The 22,110-nt window shown below is 40.0% G+C and overlaps 1 protein-coding gene across 1 annotated transcript in view; it reads left to right on the top strand.

The window, feature by feature from the left end:
* Positions 1 to 22,110, top strand: part of Snd1 (staphylococcal nuclease and tudor domain containing 1) — a 445,827-nt gene that overhangs the window by 248,682 nt on the left and 175,035 nt on the right. Inside the window, exon 13 of the mRNA XM_010633440.1 lies at positions 7,376 to 7,486. Within this exon, the coding sequence (XP_010631742.1) occupies positions 7,376 to 7,486 (111 nt within the window). The remainder of the gene's footprint in view (positions 1 to 7,375; positions 7,487 to 22,110) is intronic.

Raw genomic sequence — 22,110 nt, 5'->3', positions numbered from 1 at the left:
ACTGTTCTCTTAACAGGAAGTAACACCCTTGAGAAGCTCCCTTTTCTTTCATTGTTTGGCTCTTTGGAAAGTTAGTAGTGGTTGATGTTTATAGATGCATGGAAACACTTCTGTTTTATAGTACTTAGGGCAGATCAGAGGGCTAGTCTGACTTAGATGTGAGAATCTAGTAGGAAGATAAAGGGAGAGCGGCACAGAGCCAGTACATTGGAGCCTGGGTATCCACTCAGGAGGAGGTGACAGTAGTGATACAAGATTGGCCCATATTTGGGAGGATTTAACCTCTAAGTTAAAAGTACTCAGATAAGCCCTTTCACTGTTAGAGGAGTTACGGATAGGGAAGGGAGGAAAACTGTACTGAATTGGGATTGTAGGTACCTGTGTTACTAACTCATGGTATACTGATTCAAGTACTCCAAGAAGCAGATACCAAGATGGACTAGATGTGTAAGACATCAATTGAAGATTCCTCTGAGGGAAAATAGGAGGTGGGCTGTGGAAGGCTGGGAAAGTCATCAGACCATGATGAAGATAAACTCCTGTGGAGAAGGGCACAGGTGGAGGAGGGTGGTTAGGAGAAGTCTAAACTGCCAGGCAGTTCTAAAGACAGTTCCCTTAAATGTGATACTCAGATGTACTGTAGTTTGAATGTATCACCTCAGGTGTGCATGCTGGAAGCTTAATTCCCAATGCAACAGTGTAGGAGGTGGTGTCTAGTCAGAGGGGATTAGATCCTAAAGGCAGAGCCCTTATGAATGTATGATCATTCCCATGTATTAACCTGGGAACAGGCAGTTATCATCAGAACCTTCTCTTCTCTTCTCTCTTCCCTCCCTTCTCCTCCCCTCATTGAGACACGGTCTTGCTGTATACTTCAGGCTGGCCTTGAACTCACTATGTACCCCAGACTGGCCTCTGATTCTTGGGGATCTTCCTTCCTCAGCCTCCCAAGGGTTGGGATTATATGCATCAGGCCTGTCTCAGAGCAGTGTCTTTAAAATTGAATCTAGTCCCTTTTGCTTTGTCTTTCATATGTTCACTTGCCCTTTCAGCAATTTATGGTATAGTAGGACCCTGTCTCAAAAACAAAACAATGATATAATACAAAGAGTCTTGTCAGATACCAGCACCATATTCTATCTAGGCCAGTGGTAGTGAACCTGAAGCAGTCATGCGGCAGCTGGCGCACAGAGCCCTCTCTGCTGGTACACAAGCCAGGTTGCCCCAGCCAAGGTTTGATAAATTATTATCATGCATACAACAGGAAAGATCACATTATGTGTTCAAAAGCTCGCCAAATACAAACTTTTACCTTTCAATAAAAAGTTAATTGTTTCATTGAAAGCTCTGTTACTGTGTTCTTCTTTTAAAACAAAAGATATTAATGTCTGGGTTGTCTTTTCTAAACTAAAACATCACTATTCAGGTTTAAATGCAGAGTTGACACTTTGCAATAATAAGTGTATTTTGGGTTGCAGTTTGGGCTTTCAGTCTCTAAAAGGTTCACCATCTCGATCGCTGCCCTGTAACTTCTTGGCTTCTAGAACCATGAGCCAAACAAAACCCTTTCCCCCAATCCAGTCTCACATATTCTATTAGAGGGGCAGAAAATGGATGGAGACAGTCCTCAAGTCCACACTGCCCATCAGAGGAGTCCCGTGTCTCCTGTAGGTCTGCCTTAGTAGCTCTGCTGACTCAGTTATTGGCTTGAAGCAGCTGGTGGGAAGCACAGCCTCAGCTGAAATAGTAGTGATGGATTCCAGAGCACAGCAGCTGAAATCCGTCCGTTGTGCTTCCTATAGTCAGAGATCCAAGAGGAATGTTTTCACAATAGCCATATAATTTTCAACAGTTTTAGATAGATATAGAAATTAAAGTATAGAGATTAATGTAGATAAAAATGTAGCCTCCTTAGATAAATGACTAAATCCAGAGCTGGGAAAGACAGTGCATAATAAGCCTGGAACATGCTGGGCCAGAAAACAAGGGAAAATTCAAAAAATGGTAGGGGACTTGTCCACATGCACTGAAGCCAGCTTGTCTCTGCTCCCACTGGCCAAGTGGGGAACAGTGTGCACATCAAAATAGAGAACAGTAGTAATGGATTACAAACAAGCCTTTGGGTAAAATGATCTCTCATGAATCCATCGCAATATGTATACAACAAAATAAATGAACAACTTGGGAGTTTGGTAAAAGATAAAAATTACAAAGTATTTCCTTGTGAAGTACCTATTAATTACAAAGAGGAAAAATGTGACTGTACAGTAGAGAAGCCTGGTAGGTACGACCCTAATCAAGTAATCAAAAGTAAAATTATAAATCACTGTATAACTTAAATCTGATCATTAAGAAACAGATAAACCAGGGCTGGGGATTTAGCTCAGTGGTTCCGGCACCTGCTTCGCAAGTTCAAGGGCCCGAGTTCAATCCCTGGTACCAAGAAAAAAAGAAACAGATAAACCAAAATAATTGGCTTATAGTCTCCAAAAGGATCAGGGTCATGTAAGTCAAAGAAAGGCAGAGAAATGGCTCCAGGTTAAAGAGATTTGACAGCTAAATGGAACACCCGATTCTGAACTACAGTAGTCCCCCTTTTCCTGTATTTTCAGATATATGTGGTCAACCTCAGTGTAAAAAAATGTTAAATGAAAAAAGTAATTCATGAATTTTAGATTATACATTGTTAGTATCATGATAAACTTTAATACCATCCTGTCTAGGACATGAGTCGTCCCTTTATCCATATACTCTATACTGTACATGGACGCTCCATCTGGCAGCAGTCTTGGTTTTCAGATTATCATGGTATTGCGGTGTTTGTGTTCAGGTAACCAGTTGTTTTAATAATGGCCCCAAAGAGCAAGAATCATGATTCTAATAATTCAGATATGCAAAAGAGAAGCTGTCACATGTACTTTTAAGTGAAAAAGTGCAAGGAAATATTATTGTGTTTTTGTTTTGTTTTTGTATATAGTGCAGCCTGGCCTTGATCCTCCTGCCTCAGCCTCCAAAGCTCGGGGGATTAGATGTGTGTACTACCTCGCCTGGTTTTAAGATGAAATTTTGAAAGAACATTCACATAATTGTTACTGTAGTATATGTTATCATTGTTCTGTTAATCATTAGTTACTGTTAATTCCTTACTCTACCTAATGTACAAAGTCAACTGTATCATAGGTAATATATGTATTAGAAAACAAACAAAAACCTGAAAGTACAGCACTCCCTAAAAGTACAATCATCTGTGGATTATTTTGGGATTTGTTCTAAGAAGCCCAACAGATACAAAAAAACCATGGATGCTCAAGTCCCTTACATAAATTGTCCCAGTATTTGCACATAATGTATGCACATCCTCTCATGTACTTTAAATCTTCTCCAGATCTATACTATGCAAGTAGTTGTTACTCTGCATTGTTTAAAAAATGACAGAAAATATTTGTACATCCTCAGTATAAATAGAACTTTATGTGTGTGAATATTTTCAACACAGGGCTAGTTGAATTCATGGATGTTGACCCACAGATACAGAGGGCTGGTTAAATGTGGGATTATTACTGTCCTCGGTTTCAGATGCCCACTGGTAATCTTAGAACGTAACTCAGAAATAATAGTGGGCTGCTACTGCAGGTCCTTTTTCCTTCTTTCTAAGTATTTCCTTAGAACATTTAGTTTGTTGTTTAGATTGTAGTAATGAGTCTGTTAACTTTTGGAATATGTAGGAAAATGGCTTGGAAATGAACACTGAAAAAATATTGAGAGGTGAGGGTACAACAGGTAAGCCCATTCTGAAATGATCCAAAAAAATGGGATGTATTGCTTGTATGGTATGAAAATTACATCATAGTGTGTCTCTTTTTGTTTGACTTGGTTTGAGTTTTTTGAAACTCAAGAGTGTCACTATGAAGCCTAGGCTGGCCTCAAACTTACAATCCTCCTGCCTCAGCCCCCAAGTGCTAGGATAACAACCATGCCCCCCCCCCATTCACTTGAAATTTTACTTTTTAAGATTCTACTCTCTTGTACACCTTTTCTCCATGAACAAAAGACCTGATGATGTCAAGATTGTCTTATAGTGGAAAAATATGATCTTAGTATAACCTGTTGCTATATGGAAAGGAGTGGGAAGGGGAAATGCCAACTACTTGTAGAATTTTTGACAAAGCTATCTTGGGAGACCAGTGCTGTTTGTGTTTCTGTCAAGAACTCTTCATGATGCCCATGGAAGTATTCATTTTTAATAGAACCCTCTATTTTTCTGCATTTGGAGAAGCACTTCAATCCCTACACTATTCCAACTAACACAGAGAATGATGACTTACTTTTAGACCTCCAAAGCTGTTAGGTCCCTTTTTACATACTGATTATGAATTATCCAGCTGTGTCAGACATGTGTAATTGGGACAGAATTACTGATACATTCAAGAAAGCAGAACTTACAAATTTGTGTAAAGCAACATGATGTCATGACACACAATTTAATGTTATCTTTTCTTACTGGGCAGCTGATCAACACACTAGTGTTAGGTTCTGAGCCATCTTTAGCCAGAAGAAAATCTCCTGACCTTTCATTAGCAGCCAAAAAAAAAATAAAAAAAAAAGAATGAATGAATGAGACTGAAGTACATGGATCTAGGCTAATTCCATTTTCACTGTCTCCTACTCGCTTTTTAAATTGCAGTCTGGGATAATGGGGAGGAGAACGACAAAAGCAGTGAAAGCATGTAGAAACTTATTGTCCTTGTTTCTATGCTGGGCAAACTTGACTAGAAAAATATGTCCTATTATTATATTTACAAAATGATGAGGTTTTTTTTCTTATACTTAAAAGAATATCTGAGAAATTTTTCTGGATGTTTTAAAGCAAAAGTAAAATAAATTGCTATAATTGCCACATTAACAAAATCATTCTTACCCTAAATGAGCTAAATAATTCCACTCAGAAGATATTTATTGTCTTCCTTGTACAAAGTAGGTGCTGGGAATCTTAAATAAAATGTGACCCCTCTCCTAGCAGAGCTTGTCACTCAGCAGGGAAGACAGATACTAAGTTGATAGTTGCAGTACTATTGCTCAGTAATTTATGATGCTTTTTTCAGGCAGGTGTACCATGAAAAGAATATGTGTGTCTCTCACATGCCTGGGATATAGTAAGTGCCCAATAATGAAGTTTATTATTATTTCATGTTGTTTTTTTTTTTTCTCTCTTTATTGCTAAGCACCAGTACTACAACTGTTCCTCCAGGGGAAATCTGTAATTAGGATAAGAGGCTAAGAGAACACAGCTCTCTGATGCTGAGTTTTAGGAAGGGAGAGGAAAGTAGTGGGAAGGGTGTGGAGTACATTGGGAATCTAGGGCCATAGGAAGTGCCTGTGGCAAGTCTGAACTGGTTTGTTGACATTTACTGGTGGGATGAAGAGGGCAAGGGTGATTTAGAGTGGCAAGAGCCTGTGCCCTAGGTTCTGGCCAGGCAGGTACTCAGTAATTCAGGCAATTACTTTGAGCAGCATTAACAGGACTGGATCATTAAACACTTGAGCTTCATATTCTCTAGCTCTTCATATTGAAGCCTATCTGTGTGAAATTGTCTTTGCTTGTGCTCCCATTCCCTCTTTCTCCTCCAGACCCCATGTATTGACTGTAAAATGTCAGTGCTCAGTAATTCAAAATACAGTAACAAATATTTCTTTATTCCCTTGGCATTTAAAATTGCCAAGACACATCAACCTGTCAAAAGTGGAGTAGTTCCCTATACCCCTCCCTGTCTTTCTCACTAACTCTTTGGGGTGGAGCCTCTCCTGCCCCATTAGGGTTCCTTGGTGACAAGCCATCGTTAAATCCTACTATGTATCAACATCTACATGTGCTGATTTGGGGCCGTTACCTTCTCCCTGCTGCCAAACACAACTGTGTGATAATGACAGCATTTGCCAGCGTGCTTATGCGGTGACTCAGGAGACAGGGTGGCCAGCAAAGCAGCCTTTTTGTGGGAGTGGATTTTGAGAAGTGCTAATTCCGTGGCAGTTTGGAGATATTAATATCATCCTGGCAATAGATAAACAGGCAGCAGAGGGGCATATAATGAGAAGCGAATCAGCCACAGCATCTTTTCCTCTTTTCTCTCCTAGCACACTTTTTTCTTCTTTTAAAAGTCTGTTCTGCATATGGAAGACTAGAACCCTTAAATGGCTTTAACATGCACACAGATCCTGATTAGTCCAGCTCCCCACACCCTCACAGTGTCATTTTCTAACGACCACTAGTGTGTTAAGAGTTAACTACATTTTCAGACCATACTAAATCACAGCATATGGCACAGCAGCCTATTGCTTACTGTACCCTCTCCCTAAAGGGCAGTGAACCAGATGGTGTAAGTGGGGCCTTGGATGTAATTATGACAGACACAAAGAAAGACATAGCCACCACTCTCCCTCAATACTATCATGTCTCTTGCTTTCCAGACTTTGCTATAGTTTTCTTAAAATGTATTGTTGCAGTTAGATGTTCACATTAAAGCTGTCTTTTCAGGTTGAGAAGGGACTATGCAAGTACACTTTATTTTTGCTTTATGTCTTTTCTCTGGTTAATAGCTGCAAGCCTTATAGTGACACCTCTTACTGTCTAGTGGAAACAGTCTTCCTGTTCTGGTGAAAAGACTCAACTGCTTATGAGAATTGCTTCAAGTCAGATTTTAATCTGAGATCATCTGTGCCCCTGTTGGAGTATTATTCCAAAACTGATAATCTCGGGTTTTGTGCTTTTTACTCAGGACCTTCAGATTATGATTATGCTTTTCACGTGCAGAATGACTCCTTCCTTGTTGTCTTCCCCAATTCATTCATGGCTCTCCTCCAAGCCCACTTTTGGTGGGAGATCCACTGTCAGGAGTTGTGATGAGAAGAAAAGTGTTTTGTTAGGATAAACCAGCATCTCTAACAAGACATTTTCTAACTACAGTATAGGCTGGGAAGGAGATTTTTGAGAAATTTAGGTCATGCTTTTATGTTTCTCATTTTTTATTTGTGTGCCTGATATTTTAGAGCAGACTTTTGTTGAGGGTAGTGACTTGTTTATATCATTCTGTAAATAGCCCAGCCTAATGTGGGCTTTTCACAGATATTTTCTTCTGGTTTTTAATGTATGGATTGATATAGCATCTGACTGTGCCAACCAGAAAAATGCTGAGCTAGGGAATTTTATTATTCAGCCTTTTATTTGAATTTCTAGTTTAGCAACTCATTGGTCTTGAGATCCTTAGTTTCTTCCTCCCTCTGCCAGAATGTGTTAAGACCTCCAGGTGCTGTTATTATTTCTGTTAACTGAGCCCCATATGTATCTCTGGTGCTCACTGACCTATCTTTTTTGTCACAGAAACATCGCTGAGGCTCTTGTCAGCAAAGGTCTAGCTACAGTTATCAGATACCGGCAGGATGATGACCAGCGATCCTCACACTATGATGAACTGCTTGCTGCCGAGGCCAGGTGAGTCAAAAAATGACTAAAGTAAACACGTTGATGCTCAACAGCTCCACTTTTTTCAGTCTCTTTATTGTACCTATATCTGAGCTGAATGGGTTGGAAAATCATACCTTGTTAGAGCTTGTATTCCTGAAAATAAGAAAACATTGAATTTGCTTTCTGAGCCTTGATTAAGTATACTTGAGCCTCTTTTTTTTAAACCTGCAAAACTACATTAGGTATGATCTCCCTTTGTTTGTGGTCTAAAAGATCCATAAATAGGAGCACTCCCTGTATTAGATATCTTTATAACTCCTGACTAGCTGGGAAGCCTGCTTCTGTGCAGTATATTTGCCTCTGTCTTTTACCTTCAGAGGCCTCTTCTTCCAGCCCCTCCCACTTACCACCTCTAGACCTTTTGTCATGTACAAAGGAAATGAAAATATTTATTAAGAAATGAGTTTTGGTTTCAAACACTTCTGACAGCTGGAAAGAGAGCACTTGAGAAATCCCGATGACATTTTACTTTTGTCCTTCATCCTGGTGGCTGGTTGCCCCAAGGACATGCACACTGCTCAGCAATGTTTTTTGCAGTTGACATTCCTCAAGGCTCTTACTCTGGTAGACTTTTGTTACTGGGAGGTGTTGGTAGGTGAGTGATTCCATGCTTCCTGGGAAATAGCAAGAACTGAGCTAGTTACTGCTGCACTGACTTAGATGGCTCAGCAGACTGCCAGGACCCAACCGAGTATATGTATTCATTGCTTCCCAGTGATGATGTGGGCTTCACTTGGTGTCTTCATGGCCTCCAGGACCCATTTAGTGCTAGAATTTTGGTCATTGTCATGTTATGAACTCCAGGCAAAGAACCAACGAGTTTGAGTGTGTTGTTACCTAATCTCAGCCTTAGACTTTGTCATTGAGATCACTTCTTTTGCTCTTTGGCCCAGAACACTGCCCTGATATGTGACATTTACCTCTAACACTGTGTCACATCCTGATGGATAGAACATCTATAGAATGTCACACAGAATGTCAGCTGAGAAATCATGCTGTCAGGCTACTCAGGCTTTTTGAGTTTTTTCCTGTGGACTTTTCCTTAAAGGCTCTGTCTAGGATGTGATTTTTAAAGTACAGAGACTTCAGTAAAAATACCCACATCTTTGATTGTTTAAGGCTCATTTGTGGATATTGAAAAGATAAAGTGTTATAAATATATAATTACCTTTTCTCATAATCCCGCTCACCTTCCTATATTATCACTGATCCCAAGTGGGCTCACAGAACGATGAGAAATGTAGCTTCGCATCTGCTAATACTGTGTAGTAATCATGTAGCTTTCTAGCCCCTTTAGAAAATGGACAGTCACTAAACTGTAAGTGACATTCACAGAACAGGCCCATGACCAGCATACAGAGCTTCATCTGATGGCCACACGAAGCGCAGGTCAGACAAACAAGTACTGAGCATTACAGTGGGATGTGTTCTCATATTTCCAACGCTGGGTTTGTGGTGCCACTAGTGAATATGTAATTCTGACAGGTAGGTAAGCATGGAAATAATTTTCAAAGCTGATCTGGAAAGTGAAGCTAGAATAAGCTCTTTTATTATGTTGTTAGGAATACCATGGTGTATCTTGTTAAGTGTTGTTTACCGACTATACATATAGAGGAGAAATTTTTTAAGATTTAAGTTTTAAGAAATAAACAGCGTCTGTAGTGCTGATTTTGTACTGAAATAACGTAACAAGTTGTTTGCTTGATATAGCAGTGAGCTGCCTAGAAACAATTGTGTTGAGCCATTGCTTTTAGCCTGATGGTGGAAAAAATGGCTTCAGGGCCATTGCACTGTTGCAGGTTGAGTAAAAAGAAATTAACCACTTTCCCAAGCCTATGAAGTATTGCCCTAGGCAATCCAGGCCTCATAAAGAATTAGGAGAAATGGCCAGTCCGAACTATGAGTGAGTTCCCTTTGAAACATTACTGTCAGTGAGCCCTAAGACAGTGGCCCAGTACCATCTAGTAGATGCTGATCCCCACAAGGTGAGTGAAAATCAAGAAAGACCAGAACAATTGCTGGATAGTGGTGGTGGTTTTCTAGCCATTAAAAATTATTTCCAGGGCAGAATGTACCTTTTTTAAAAAAAAAATTGCAAATGATAAAGTCAGTCTCTTTTCCAGACTACTGGTGTTCTTTTAGTTTGACATTGGCTTGAAGTACTTTGTTCTCCAACGACAGCCTCTGAATGTCCCCCTTAACATTCTCACCTGCCTGTGTCACGTTTACATGCTTCTTCTGCCCCTCATCCTGCCTGCCTGTTAAATATTATCTGAATTTAGGGTTCTTTTCCCCTAGATAGATTTCCTATATTTTTTTCAGTTGAACTCTGCTTTGTGATTTGATGCCCCTGTCCATGAGGTTTCTTTACCTCCCAGCTAAGTGTCCTCTGCAGATCTCATTACTGAGTTGTTTACTCCTTTTTGGGCGGGCCATGAATTGAACCTCTCAATAATAAAGGCTCTTGTGTTGACCCCAAGTCTCTCACTACATGAACTGTCACTTACCTGTCTTTTGTTTATTATCCTTCGGCCACTTTTTAATCTTCAGTAATTGTGTACTGATACATGCCAATTTGAGTTAATTTCCTAAATAATATTTTTTTATGTTACTGTATCTAATGCTTTGGCAAAGACTGAATTAATAACGTCTTTTGCATTCATATCAGTTATTTATTCTGAGGCTCTTTAGGTGGGTTAAGGTGAGTTGCAAAGCCATTGTTTTCATTAGTTCTTGAACAGTGTCAATTCTAACAGATTTTCTTGACCCTGAGCATGGTTCACTGTTTTTCTCTCGGGTTATCACTAGTGATATTGGCCATGATACAGCATGTTCATTGCCTTTGCTTTCCAGTGCATTGCTTGTCCATTAATCCTTTTAGAGAAACATTCTAAGCTCTGGGAAAGGGCAGCCTGTTAACTTTCTTGACTTCTTGGGTCAGCCCAGCTGCCTACCTAGGAGTTGATGAGTTTTTCCATGGCTGCAGCCACTGCCTCCTTGGCAAAGGGGTTGATCGGAAACCTTTCTCAAATCATCTCAGGGGAGCTCAGGGAGTGTTATGGTAGGTGCTCATTGAGAGACCAGGTAAAACAGAAGGAAGAGAAGAATACCAATATGCAGTTTGCTCGTAGTTTTCTCGCACATCCACCTGCCTGCTGGAAATAAGCTGGACTACCTCAACTGCAGTGTTCAGCTTGCTGACCTTTCAAGGTACCTTCATTCAGGTTCTATCTGCTGATGAGAACCCCTCATTATGCCTGGACTGGTGCATCTAGTGAAGCGACATCTTTTTGTTTATAGGATAAATAAGCCTCTAATTCCCAAAGGAGCCCTTCCTTTATAGCTCAGTTGTCTGTCATCAGCAGCCTCCTCCCTTGTTACCTTGTGTCCCAGCAAGATAAGGTTTTGGCATTTCCTCACATATCTCAGCGCTTGTTTCACTCATTGGCTCCAATGAAAAGCTGGTGATTGTGTCCCAGGATTCTGAGAGCTTCAGTCCCCCCACTTCACCCCAATATTTTTAATAAAAAGAACTTCGGTACAGCTGACCCACAGTTCTTTGTGACATTCCTGAACCTGGATCTTCCTTTTCAGAGGCATCCTTTAGACTCCCTAGGGAATATGACACATTTCTATATGCACCTAATATTTAATCCCCAGATTAACTCTCCAGATTACGTTTTCATTTTACTTCAGTGTAGGTTAGCCAACCTACAGTATTTCTAGTGTGTTTGCGTGTTCGAAACTTAAAGTAGAGCTTTTGATTCCTTCATGGGATATCTCTTCTACCTGCTCAGGAATTCATAGTATATACATCGAGACCCTTTCTATTTTCTAAAGTGCTGCAGAAACATGCAGTATACTCTATCCCACATATTTCGTATAACACAGCCAGTGTGACTTTGGAGAGCCCAGAGTGGCAATTTCATCATCATGCTAGATATTCTTCCACATGGGCTTTTGTTAAGCAAGTTATACACAGTGAAGATAAGCTAGTAACAATTGAAGTCAGGGCAAGGCGTGGCTATGTGCTATTTTCTTTAGCTACACACACACACATACTACACACAGGATATCCTGAAGGCAGGCATTTCTTTATTCAGAATTATAAATATTTTAAGAATTTCTAGAAACTTAGAATCAATTTGTAGCTCATTGCAGGAAAACATAAGTTATGTTAATTCTTCAGTTGGGGCTTCAGTCCTGTGAGGTACCTTTTAATTCTAAGATTTTGTGATTTCAAGATAGGATATAAGTATTCAAAAAAGAAACCGATGCCCCAGCTTGACTGTGGGAAAGCAATTATATTGAACAATCTAGTGTCTTAAGCAGATTTAAATGAATTTAGATTCATTCTGGACATACATAATGAGGTTAGGGTTATCTCAGGAGAAGAGAAAAGGGCAGGCTCTCTTATCTTTTCATGTGTATTCTATTTCTTGCCTGACACACCACAGATTCTGAAAACTATGGCGTTGTCTTCCCTCTGTGAGAGGCAAGCATTACCTGTTGGCATCTCTGTCAGTCCTTCCCTCCCTCTCTCCTCCCAAGAACTCATTTTCCCGATTGAGTAAAACCTCTTTTTTAAAAAAAATCTAGTGCTCTTCCATGCTCATTTATGCATCTCCAGTCTCCAAACTCCATAAGCATTAGTCCCTTGCTTTTTTCCAGCTTCTATGCATTTATTAACAGTCACTTGTAAATAGATTTTGTAGTTCTACTGAGGTGGTATTTTGTTGTTTTTTGCAGTACTGGGATTGAAGGGAAGCCCTTTACACTGAGCTGCATCCCAGCTCTTGATTTCATTTGTTTTTTATTTTGAGACAGAGTCTCATTAAGTTATCCAGGCTGGAATTTGTGATTCTCCTCCTGGAGTATGATAACACACCCAGCCACCAAAGTATTTTCATTACTACTGAGAAGGAAGTATTCTTGGTCTTCTGCTGTTGACTTAGCCAGAATGGCTATACTGTTTTTCATATAGAGAGGTTTCATAAACTTTCAACGAGTGAGAAAAAATGACCTAGAGAAAGAAAAAACAACTTTAAGAAAGAAACAGTTTGAGAGTCCTAGTTTCAGCTGTACTGGCACTCCTGTACTCGTGATTCAGAGAATGTGATGAAGCACCACTCACCGACTTGCTGTTGCACTAAAGTGAAAGATACTGCTGGGGTTGGGGATATAAGCTTGTCTAGCATGCGCAGGGGCCTGGGTTTGAACCCCAGCATAGGGGGTTGTGGGGATTCTAGAACGTTGAAAGAAGGAAGTCAGTGTTCTGGTTTGGCACAGTTCTGTTATATGTCTTAAGAAAAAACAAGTTTCATTTCTTTTTACCGCTCCATTGAGAAAATTGGTGTGGAATTTGAGTAAGTTCTCTGCAAATGCTTGTTTTTAAATTTTAAAACTGGTATATCTAATCACAGAATACACACTATGTGGGTAAATCCATTCCCCAAGAAAGCAGATCTTTTCTCTGTCAGGGACAGTTGTTGAAGGCTGGTTTATCTGGTATATAGTGGTTTTTCATTCATTTCTTCTCCTTATTCTCATTTTCTTGAGTGTACCCTAGGTCCCAGGTATGGGAAATAATAATGGTGAATAAAAAAAATATATATAATAGATTCAGCCCTTTACAACCATGCAGTCTCAGAGGGAAAGACATTAAATAATTTTAGTACTACCTTTAGATATTGCTCCTTCCTATTTCTTCTCTTTTCTCACCTGTTTTCTTAGCCCTTCCCTTTTTCACCCTCTTTATTATTAACACTGCTTGCCTTACATCTTTTTTATTCCATCTCTCATTTCTGTTAAATTTTCCCATGAGAGCATCTCCTTCAAATTCATCTTCTCTGTTCAGCCTCTGCTCTTATCTTCTCAATAGTTTTATGGCACAGCTTTAAATAAACCAAGATTTCTCACTTTGAATCTAATGACCTCGCGAAGTTAGATTTCTCTTTGAATGAAACTAGAACCTACTGAATAGCATTAACAACAGCGCTTTTCCTTGAAGTTTTCCCTCTCTCCTTCCCTGTTCAATTGTAGATCCCTATAACACCAGGGTACTATAGGAGTTTTAGCTCAAGCATTATAGGAAACACCAGTCAAATGAATTATCTTCTGCCCTCTTCACCCAGCTCATTACCTCATGGCAGTGCAGGCTGGAAACCAGCATGGAGAAAGGAGACTGGCCTTTCTCCTAAATATCCTCTTGGCTTCCTTTCTCTTTTAACTCTGGAGATGTTAAGCCCTACTGCATTTTGAACTTGCAGTTTGGTGTCACAGTCAAGAGGCTGCTAATTGGATTCAGCACGTGTTAGGAGGTGGAGGGGGTGCTCACTGTTGGGGAGCAGCGTAGATCAGCTATTGCAAATGGATGTGATAACAGGAAAATGCATTATAAGAGCTGGTGTCGATTTGACGACACAGCTGAATGTGGGGAAATTTAGCTTTTTCCCTTTCTTCAGAAAGATGATGCACTCAACATCCAAATAGCAGTAATCAATCTGCATTTAAGGCAGCACAAATGGCCACTTCTGGAGAGCTATATAATGTTTCCATTTCCAAAGAGTTTTCTCCTTCAGGGTATTAAGAGGATCTGTTCACTTCCTCTGGCCTCTCCTTCTCCCCCCTCCCCTTCCCCAGTTCCTTCTGATTTAAAGCAAGCTGTGAGAGTTTGTTTGATAACTCCTCAAGGCCTGGTATGCAGTTAGATCTCAGCAGCTTTATGTACTGTCGTGTGTACCAAGATGTTGGGTGTTCTACATGTCATGGTCAAGTGATAAACCAGAAATCCTCCTTGCCTGATCATTTCTGTAATCATTACAGTGTGCAGTGGTTGTATTCCTTCAGAGGAGATTGTGCCAGACTAACCATTCTAGATGACTTGGCTATAGTTGGGGTTCCCCTCTCAAGTGTAGTCAGCTGTAAGTATGTGTCTGTTCAGAACAGCTTGTCTACTCTCCCATCTAACTGTCCTGTGAGCCAAGTCTTTTGCTCTTTTCACACAAGCCCAAAATATTTGATAAATTTGAATATACTGGGAATATAATTTCAATCCAAGATAAATCATAACAATAAATGATCTCACTTGACCCTTGACTTTCTTAAATGTCTTGTAACTTGACTTCCAAACTAATGATTCCCAGACAACATCATTATCACTTTGGGAACTTGTCTTTAAAATAGCAAATTTTCATATCTTCCCCACCCCCATTTCTTTGTAATACATTCTTCAGGTGGTTCTGATGCATACTAAAATTTGAGGGTTACTGATGTAAATAATTCCTGTCCACCATAATGCAAATCAAATTGTATGCATTTATGGTAAATTAATCATTTAATCTTTTTTATGATTGGAATTATAATCATGGTTTTAAGTAATAGAGAACAAGCAATGGAATGGACAAGCTTTGACTTTCTATAGTACATGCTGGCTCTTTTTCCTCCTTGACTCCTGTCTCTCCTTCTTCATACTTTAATGAAGCCTCTTTAATTTCATTCCTTCTGAATCACCTCCACCAACCGTTGGCTAATTTTATGTGAAATCATCTTGAGTTGCAGTGCCTGCTTGATTTGGCTCCTCTGCAAAGTCAGATGGCTTAGTGGATCTGAGAGCTGAGCCTCTATTAGGTATAACCCTATCCTGCTTTTGTTATAATCCTTGGAAATCTCTTAGGAGGATGATAATTCATATAATTAATCATTGATACACCGATGCCTAGAGTTTTATAGCTGCTTGTGAAAGGAAAATCTACTCCATAGCTTGCTTTCATTTGCAGGATTCTTTACATCTCAATTTCTTGTTAACTCCCTTGTGCATTTCTGTTTTATCTTAAGCTGTCTCTGACTCCCTCTTCCTGTTTTATGCCTAGAACTTGAGAAGGATTGTTTTCCATTCTTCTTGCTTTTGCCTCAAATTCACAGAACCCTATCTCTAAAGGGTGGTGATGGATCATTTCCAGTATGTCCAAGTTAAGGTAGCTTACATTGGAAAGCCATTTTCCAAACCATATGTCAAAGAACTATTATTTATCACTCAGTCAAAAAAGATATATTTAAATTTTTTATGACTGAATTTTTCATGTCATAGTAACAAATGTTTTGTCAAGTGTATTGGAGTTAAAAATAAAAATCCATAATATGGTGGTGATTTGGGTGAACAAGTATATAAGTGCAAATATAACCACAAAAAGTAGAGATACATGTGTGTGACTGGGATATATAAAGAAATGACTACCCAAATCCAAGGGTTATCCATAAATAGAGTTCACAAGGCAGACATGTTTGATTCAGTGTGATTTGGGAAAAAGAGAGGCCAAAGAAATAGAGCACTTCTCCCTTTTCCTATGAGAGTGGTGACAACCCTTTTGTATTTGTGCCACAGTGGGCAGTTTGTATCATGGAAAGCTCTAAAAGGCTCACCATCACTACCCTATGCCATAGCAATTCCATGTCTATGAATTTATCCTAAATTAGCACAGTACCCATTAGTTTATCTAAAAGTTATTCCCTATGATGTTATTTATAATAGTGGAAATATTTTATTCACAGAAATATGAAGCAATAGGGGATTGATTAAATTATGAAACATGCATCCATATGATGGATTTACTGTGCAACTATTAAAAAATGTCATAAAGAAATTAATGATATGGTAAAATGATCATTTAGCTGTTGTTTCTGGTAAACAATAAATGAGCCCATGGAACTTTCTCTACAGCGGTACCATTTTTTATAAGTGGGTGGGTATGTGTGTATAAGCCCTCAGAAAACATTAAGGGAGCTTTTGCCTTAGACTAGGATAATACATCACTGTTTCCTGTAATTTTTTTCTGATGGACAGTAAAAACTATTAAAACCAGTGTCACTGAGACGGTTTTAAATAATCTCATCTTTAAGAGGCCATTAGAGGGCTAATGATTATTTCTGCCTAGCCCTAATATTGCTTTGATCCTAATTCAGAACAAGTAGGTTTTCTTATCTGTTGCATTTGCTGTGTTCCATTGTCTGTCATTGGGTAGGTTATTCTCTTCCATAAGCTCATAATCCCTCCTCTACTTTTCCTGCCACTGCAGACCCGTTGTCATACCTAGCGCAATAGCATGTGTCTTCATTTCTTCCTTGTATTAGTTTTAGATGAGAGAATGACCTAGAGTTCTTTGTTATTTGCCTCACTGCCTCATAATACCTACTGACTCATTAGTCTGCCCCATCTCCCTCGTCCGTAGAACTCAATTTCCTCATTTCCAGTCTGTGCTCTCCATCTTTTCTGTCTTTCTTATCAGTAATTCTCATTTTTGTTGAAAATGCAGCTGCATAATCTTTACACCCCCACCTACCATTCTGCACCTGTGCCTGCTCTTATTTTCTGAGTGACAGGACCCTGTTGCTTCCTCCAGGTGCCTAGGAACCAGTAGAAAAGCCAAAGAAATTGTTTATTGCTGCCATGTTTCATTGTGATATCTGTGTTTGGTTCACATTGAAACACCATGTTCATCAGTGTGCCCTGAAACAGTAAGGATGGCATCAAAAATTTAGCAGGTTATTCATTCTTACTTCTGATTTTTAACCTTTTCTGCTAGAATTATTTTTCTTTCTTCTGAGTCATTTATCCTTTGCTGTCGGGTAGGAGTTCCTTGCAGTCCGACTGTGCAGTTCTGTTTTATTGTTTACACTGGCCAGACCTCTGCTCCCACTCATTGATTGCTCAGACTCTTGCCCATCTCCTCGAATTCCAGGAGACTCCATGGGGATGTGGTGCTTGATGCTAAATGTTCTTTTGCTTCATTTTCAGCTCCTCAGGCTAGGCTTTACCTCCTGTGCCCTGGAGCATAGATCACAAAACCGCCTGTTCAGGAGAGCCAGCAAGCCTCATTCAAATGTCCTACAGTCTCTTTGGCATTGTCCAAGTCTCTAATTTGAAAGAGTTTCATCATTCTGTATTAGGTTATCACTTAGCAAGCATTTATTTGTTCAGCTTTACTAGGTAGACTTAAATTGAACTAGATAGCCCTGTGTTTATATGATAACAAGAACACAGCTCCATGCTAAATTCCATGCAGATATTGAGAATAGAATTCTCAACCCTTAAAGAGCTTGCAGTCTAACTGTAGAGATAAAGATTAATAAGCCATTTGGAAGTCGTATGCTGCTGTTTACAGTTGCATACTGAACTGATGCATGCACACATATTCATGTATATAATTTTACTGCCATTTCAAAAGAATCCGTAGACATTCCATGCATCCTAACTATAGCCCACCAAAGGGACCCCAGCTTCAGAATTCTTGAAGCTATTTTGTGACTGTGATGAAATGATGGCTACAGATAGTATATTTTTTTTTCATTCTTTCTTGTGCGTCTGAAAAGGACAGATAACGATCAAATGGAAGCAAATCTCAGGAAGACACCTATAACTGAGAATTTACATGTAAGGGGCGTAGAGAAAATGGGCCTCACTGGATTAAAGGAAGTAACATGGAAATCACATCAAGACATAAAACTGGGGACATATGGATGTATGAAAGTCAAACCTAAGAATTTCTGCTTGGTTTCCCAGATGGGTAGTGTTCATTTTAAATCTAAGTAGGGAACAAAATGACAAAGTAAATTTGTATTCAGAAGTCATAGGGGTGTGCAGAATCAAAAAGGGTTGAGTAAACTTCCTTAAGGTGTTCCTGTAGTTATCCTAAAGTAACTTTGTGAGGGCCTGGGCCAAGAGAGTTATACCTGGGCAAATTGAGCACTGTTGGGAAGGAAGAAAGTGCTCCATGTGGGGATGAAGCAAAGGCAGTTATGAAACATACTGGTTTTTAGTTACCAGGAAAGCACTGTTAAGGGAAATTAGAGACAAGGAGGCATGTACAGGGGCTCCTGATCTCTCAGCACCATGGTCTCCTTTTCCTCGGTAATTCACAGCTACCTCTCCTATCATATGCCATTTCTATTTTCCATTACTTTGTTGTCTTTAGATCCTTTTATGTGTGAAAAGACTTCTTTTTGTGAAGTTGTTGAAAGCTCCTGCTCTCTAGGAAAATACATACAATATATATACTCCATGGTGGTTTGTCAGCATTCCTAGTGTCTTAGTTGAAGATCACTTATATCCCCAGGTTAAGAATCTTGATGTGGCAACCATTTTATCTGTGATAAGGTTGTATCTAACCATTAATCCCTTGAATTTCTTTGAAAATCACAAAAATATTTGTTCGGAATAACAGTCTGCTGGCAGTGAATTGATAATGAGATTACCTTATGATTGGCCTGGTTTTGGGGTGCTGGGGCTGATCTCTGACTTGGAAAGTGTTGGTTTTTAGGAATTTCTGTGGGAACTGGGAAGCATAAACCTAAGAGAAAACTGTGTTCCTATACATGAAAGGTATGTGAGATTCCACTGAGTGTGCTTAGGCAATGGGGGTGATGGTTGCCATAACCCTCCCCATTTGTCTTTGCAAAGTGCTGCAGTGGTATTGATTTTCTAGTCATAGGTATCCAGTCTTTTGGCTTTTCTGAGCCACATTGAGTATATGGGAATTTTCTTGGGCCACATAAAAATACATAATACAGTTAATGTGTATAAGCAACAAAACTTCCTTTTAATATATTTTAAATTACCACGTTATTTCATGAAATGGCACAAGCCCAAGTTTAATAATTAAGAATACTTATGTGTGTGCTTAATAACAATAAACACTTGTCTTCACAGGCACACACTCATGTAGGCATTATCTCTTGATGTCTACATTTTACCCACTAAGTCACACACATACATGTGATGTCCGATATAAGTGGTTTTCAATTTGATTGACTTTGTGTGTGGTGGGCACAAGAGGCCAAGTCTGCACTGTACTGAATCCTCCCCTAAATAGCATTTCCTTGCCACCTATGCAGTCCATACTGAAGCACTGCACAATTGAGTCATGGGAAATATCATTAAATATCACATTGCATTAATAGTTACAATTTGTGGGGCAGCGTTCCTAGCTGTCTAGGGCCGGGTTGCACATGCCTGTTGGAGGGTAGTGATACTAACATGTGAATTTTAAACTTTGCCATTTGAGACTCTTCCAGTGATCTGGACAGAGGTCACTCCACACTGTCCACCGAGCTATCCTGTTGCCCCTTTGCACATATGTAGAACTGTACTAACTTTTCCTAGCTGGTGAAAGGTTTTGTTCTCTCTTGACACTGCTGGTCTTTGTGTTATTGCATCTTGGAGAAGCAAGCTTCCAAGAGGAGCAGGCTGCACATACCACCCCACCCCCACACCCTTCTCTCCTGGTCGGCCTGAGCACCAGCCTGCCTTTGTGAGGAAGCAGCTATTAAACACACGCAGCAGGAGAAGTTGAAAAGTCAGGAGTTTCATTCCTTGCCTAATGAAAAGGGATGTGGAGATGTGCTTGCACCTGCAGAGTGAGGCAGTGGGCAGTGTGAGGGGATGAGCATTAGTGGATTCATTGGGCTGATCTCTACCTAGCAGCCAGTGTCCCAAAGACAGATTCCTAGTCCTTTCTCCTGGGAAGCAGCTTATGAGAGATGCCGGCAGAGCTCCTCTGACAAGTGGTGACAAGGTGGTAACCCAGAGCTGATTTGATTCCATGTAGACAGCTCTTCATAGGCAGGCCTGTTGTGTATTCTCAGCATCATGGGGTAGATGTGTGCTCCCCTGCTAAGAGTGGTGGCAAGGTGACTACCTCTCTTGGCTTTTGTTCACGTCCTCTGTGAGTGCACAACTCCATCCCCACCCTGAGCAATTCCCCAGATTCTTTATTGAGGAGACGCTCTTGCTGTGGCATCAGGCAGAGGCAGGTTTGCTGGGGTCATTTGTGCAGTGTGGGAACAGGAACCACAGCATGTCACATAGGGAAGGAGACCCTAGGTGAAGTGGTTCACAGTGCTCGTTTCTCACAGGCGCCTCCTGAGTGGCACAGTTTGAATTTGGTGATTAATTACTTAATGTACACTGCCAGTATTCCTTCTCTTGTTAAGAACTGACAAAACCAGAACTGTTTATATATGACAGCACAGTTGCTACCTCTTGAATGTGCCAGAAATTAATGTAGTTTAACAATCATATCTTAAATGAGAAAAAAACCATCCATGAAGGTTTTCCAAAATTTATGCCTGAATACAAGTAAGCACCTGATAATTTGCTTTTTAGGAACAAGGTACAGCATAAATGAAGTGATTTTAAAATTTTTGAATCATAGCTTCGTGGCTCTGTTGCCTACCTTGCAAGTGCAAGGACCAGAGTTCTATCCCTGGTACAAAAACAAAACAAAAAAACACTGAAACGTAATCTTCTTAAAATCTACTGCTGTTTTCAATGTCACGTGTACACATGTACATTTTCTTGTTTGGGTTGTTACTTTCCCCTTTGGTAGAATGTTTAGTCTTGGTTATAAGTCCTGTCTCTGCTTATAGCACAAAGCCACTTTAAGGCCACAGAAAGAAAGCAGAATTTTAGTTTACCGCCTCACTGCTTTTGCCTCAAGGACCTTGACTTTCTAACTTACTGCCCAAGCCTTGTGCTTTTTTCCTCTTGGTGTATGAGCTGTTCTTCAGCCCCAGGAAAGGCCAGGAGTTCAGCAGCACTCTGACATGAACCTGCCTGTTCACAGGGCAGATCCATTTATTTTGGTTGTCCTTGTTGTTAGAAGATAAGGATGTAAGCATTTAGTGCCCCAGAGGACTTGCAGAAAGCTTAGCAGGCCTGTTTGTGTGGGAGGTGAGGTACAGCTGGATGGCAGCATCTCTGCCCGCCTGGCCATCTGAAAGCCGCCCCTTCCAGTTCAGGGCTGCATAATCAGCAGAGCCTGTTGGTGGCTGGAGGAGGTTGTAGAAATAGGGCACCTGCAAGGTATAGGTGGGGTTTTGGGAAGGGGGAGAACTGGATCATTGGCTTCTGGCCATCAGTTTTTATCAGAACCATCCAGTCCTTTTAGTTCCAAATCTCCAGGGCCCCCTTGGTGGTCAGCCCTGGTGAGTGGCCATCAACAGGGTCCCTGAGTAGTAAACCATACTAAACTGTGAAGGTAAATATTTTGACCCATTTGTAATTTCTAAAGCTGAAGCCCTATACTCAAATTCAAGAGGAACCTTTAGATTCAGAAATTTGTAAATACTTTATTTTTCTTAACATGAGTGCAGATGTGACTTTGTCTTATAATTCTGTACTTACTCTAGTAGAAACTAGATAACATGGGAATTCTTTGTTCTTTCTGAACCAGAAACATTTCAGATCACTTGTGAATGACAGATCCCCAGGGATGGAGGAATGTCTCAGTGGATAAACCCAGGCATGTTAAGAAATGTGACTGTTCTAGGTTCAGTGAACAGCACCCACCAAATTGCTAGGTGCCCTGAGGGAGGGAGGAGAGGGGAAGTAAAATGAATCAAGATTAGTTAGGTACATGCTCAAATTCCACGTAATGAATGTAATCATTATGTCTCATGAACATACACTAATAAAAATAAAAATCTTTTAAAACATGTTATACAGATTTAGTTTTTGTAAGCAAAAACTTCAGTAGCCACCATACAGAGTTAAGTACTACTTTTTTTTTTTTTTTTTTTTTTTTTTTTTTTTCTTG

This window comes from Fukomys damarensis, unplaced genomic scaffold (genome assembly GCF_012274545.1).
Source record: "Fukomys damarensis isolate Sample0158 unplaced genomic scaffold, DMR_v1.0_HiC HiC_scaffold_4, whole genome shotgun sequence".
Lineage (NCBI taxonomy): Eukaryota > Metazoa > Chordata > Mammalia > Rodentia > Bathyergidae > Fukomys > Fukomys damarensis.
Note: the sequence above shows the minus strand (reverse complement) of the source record. Positions and strands in the feature narration are given on the sequence as shown.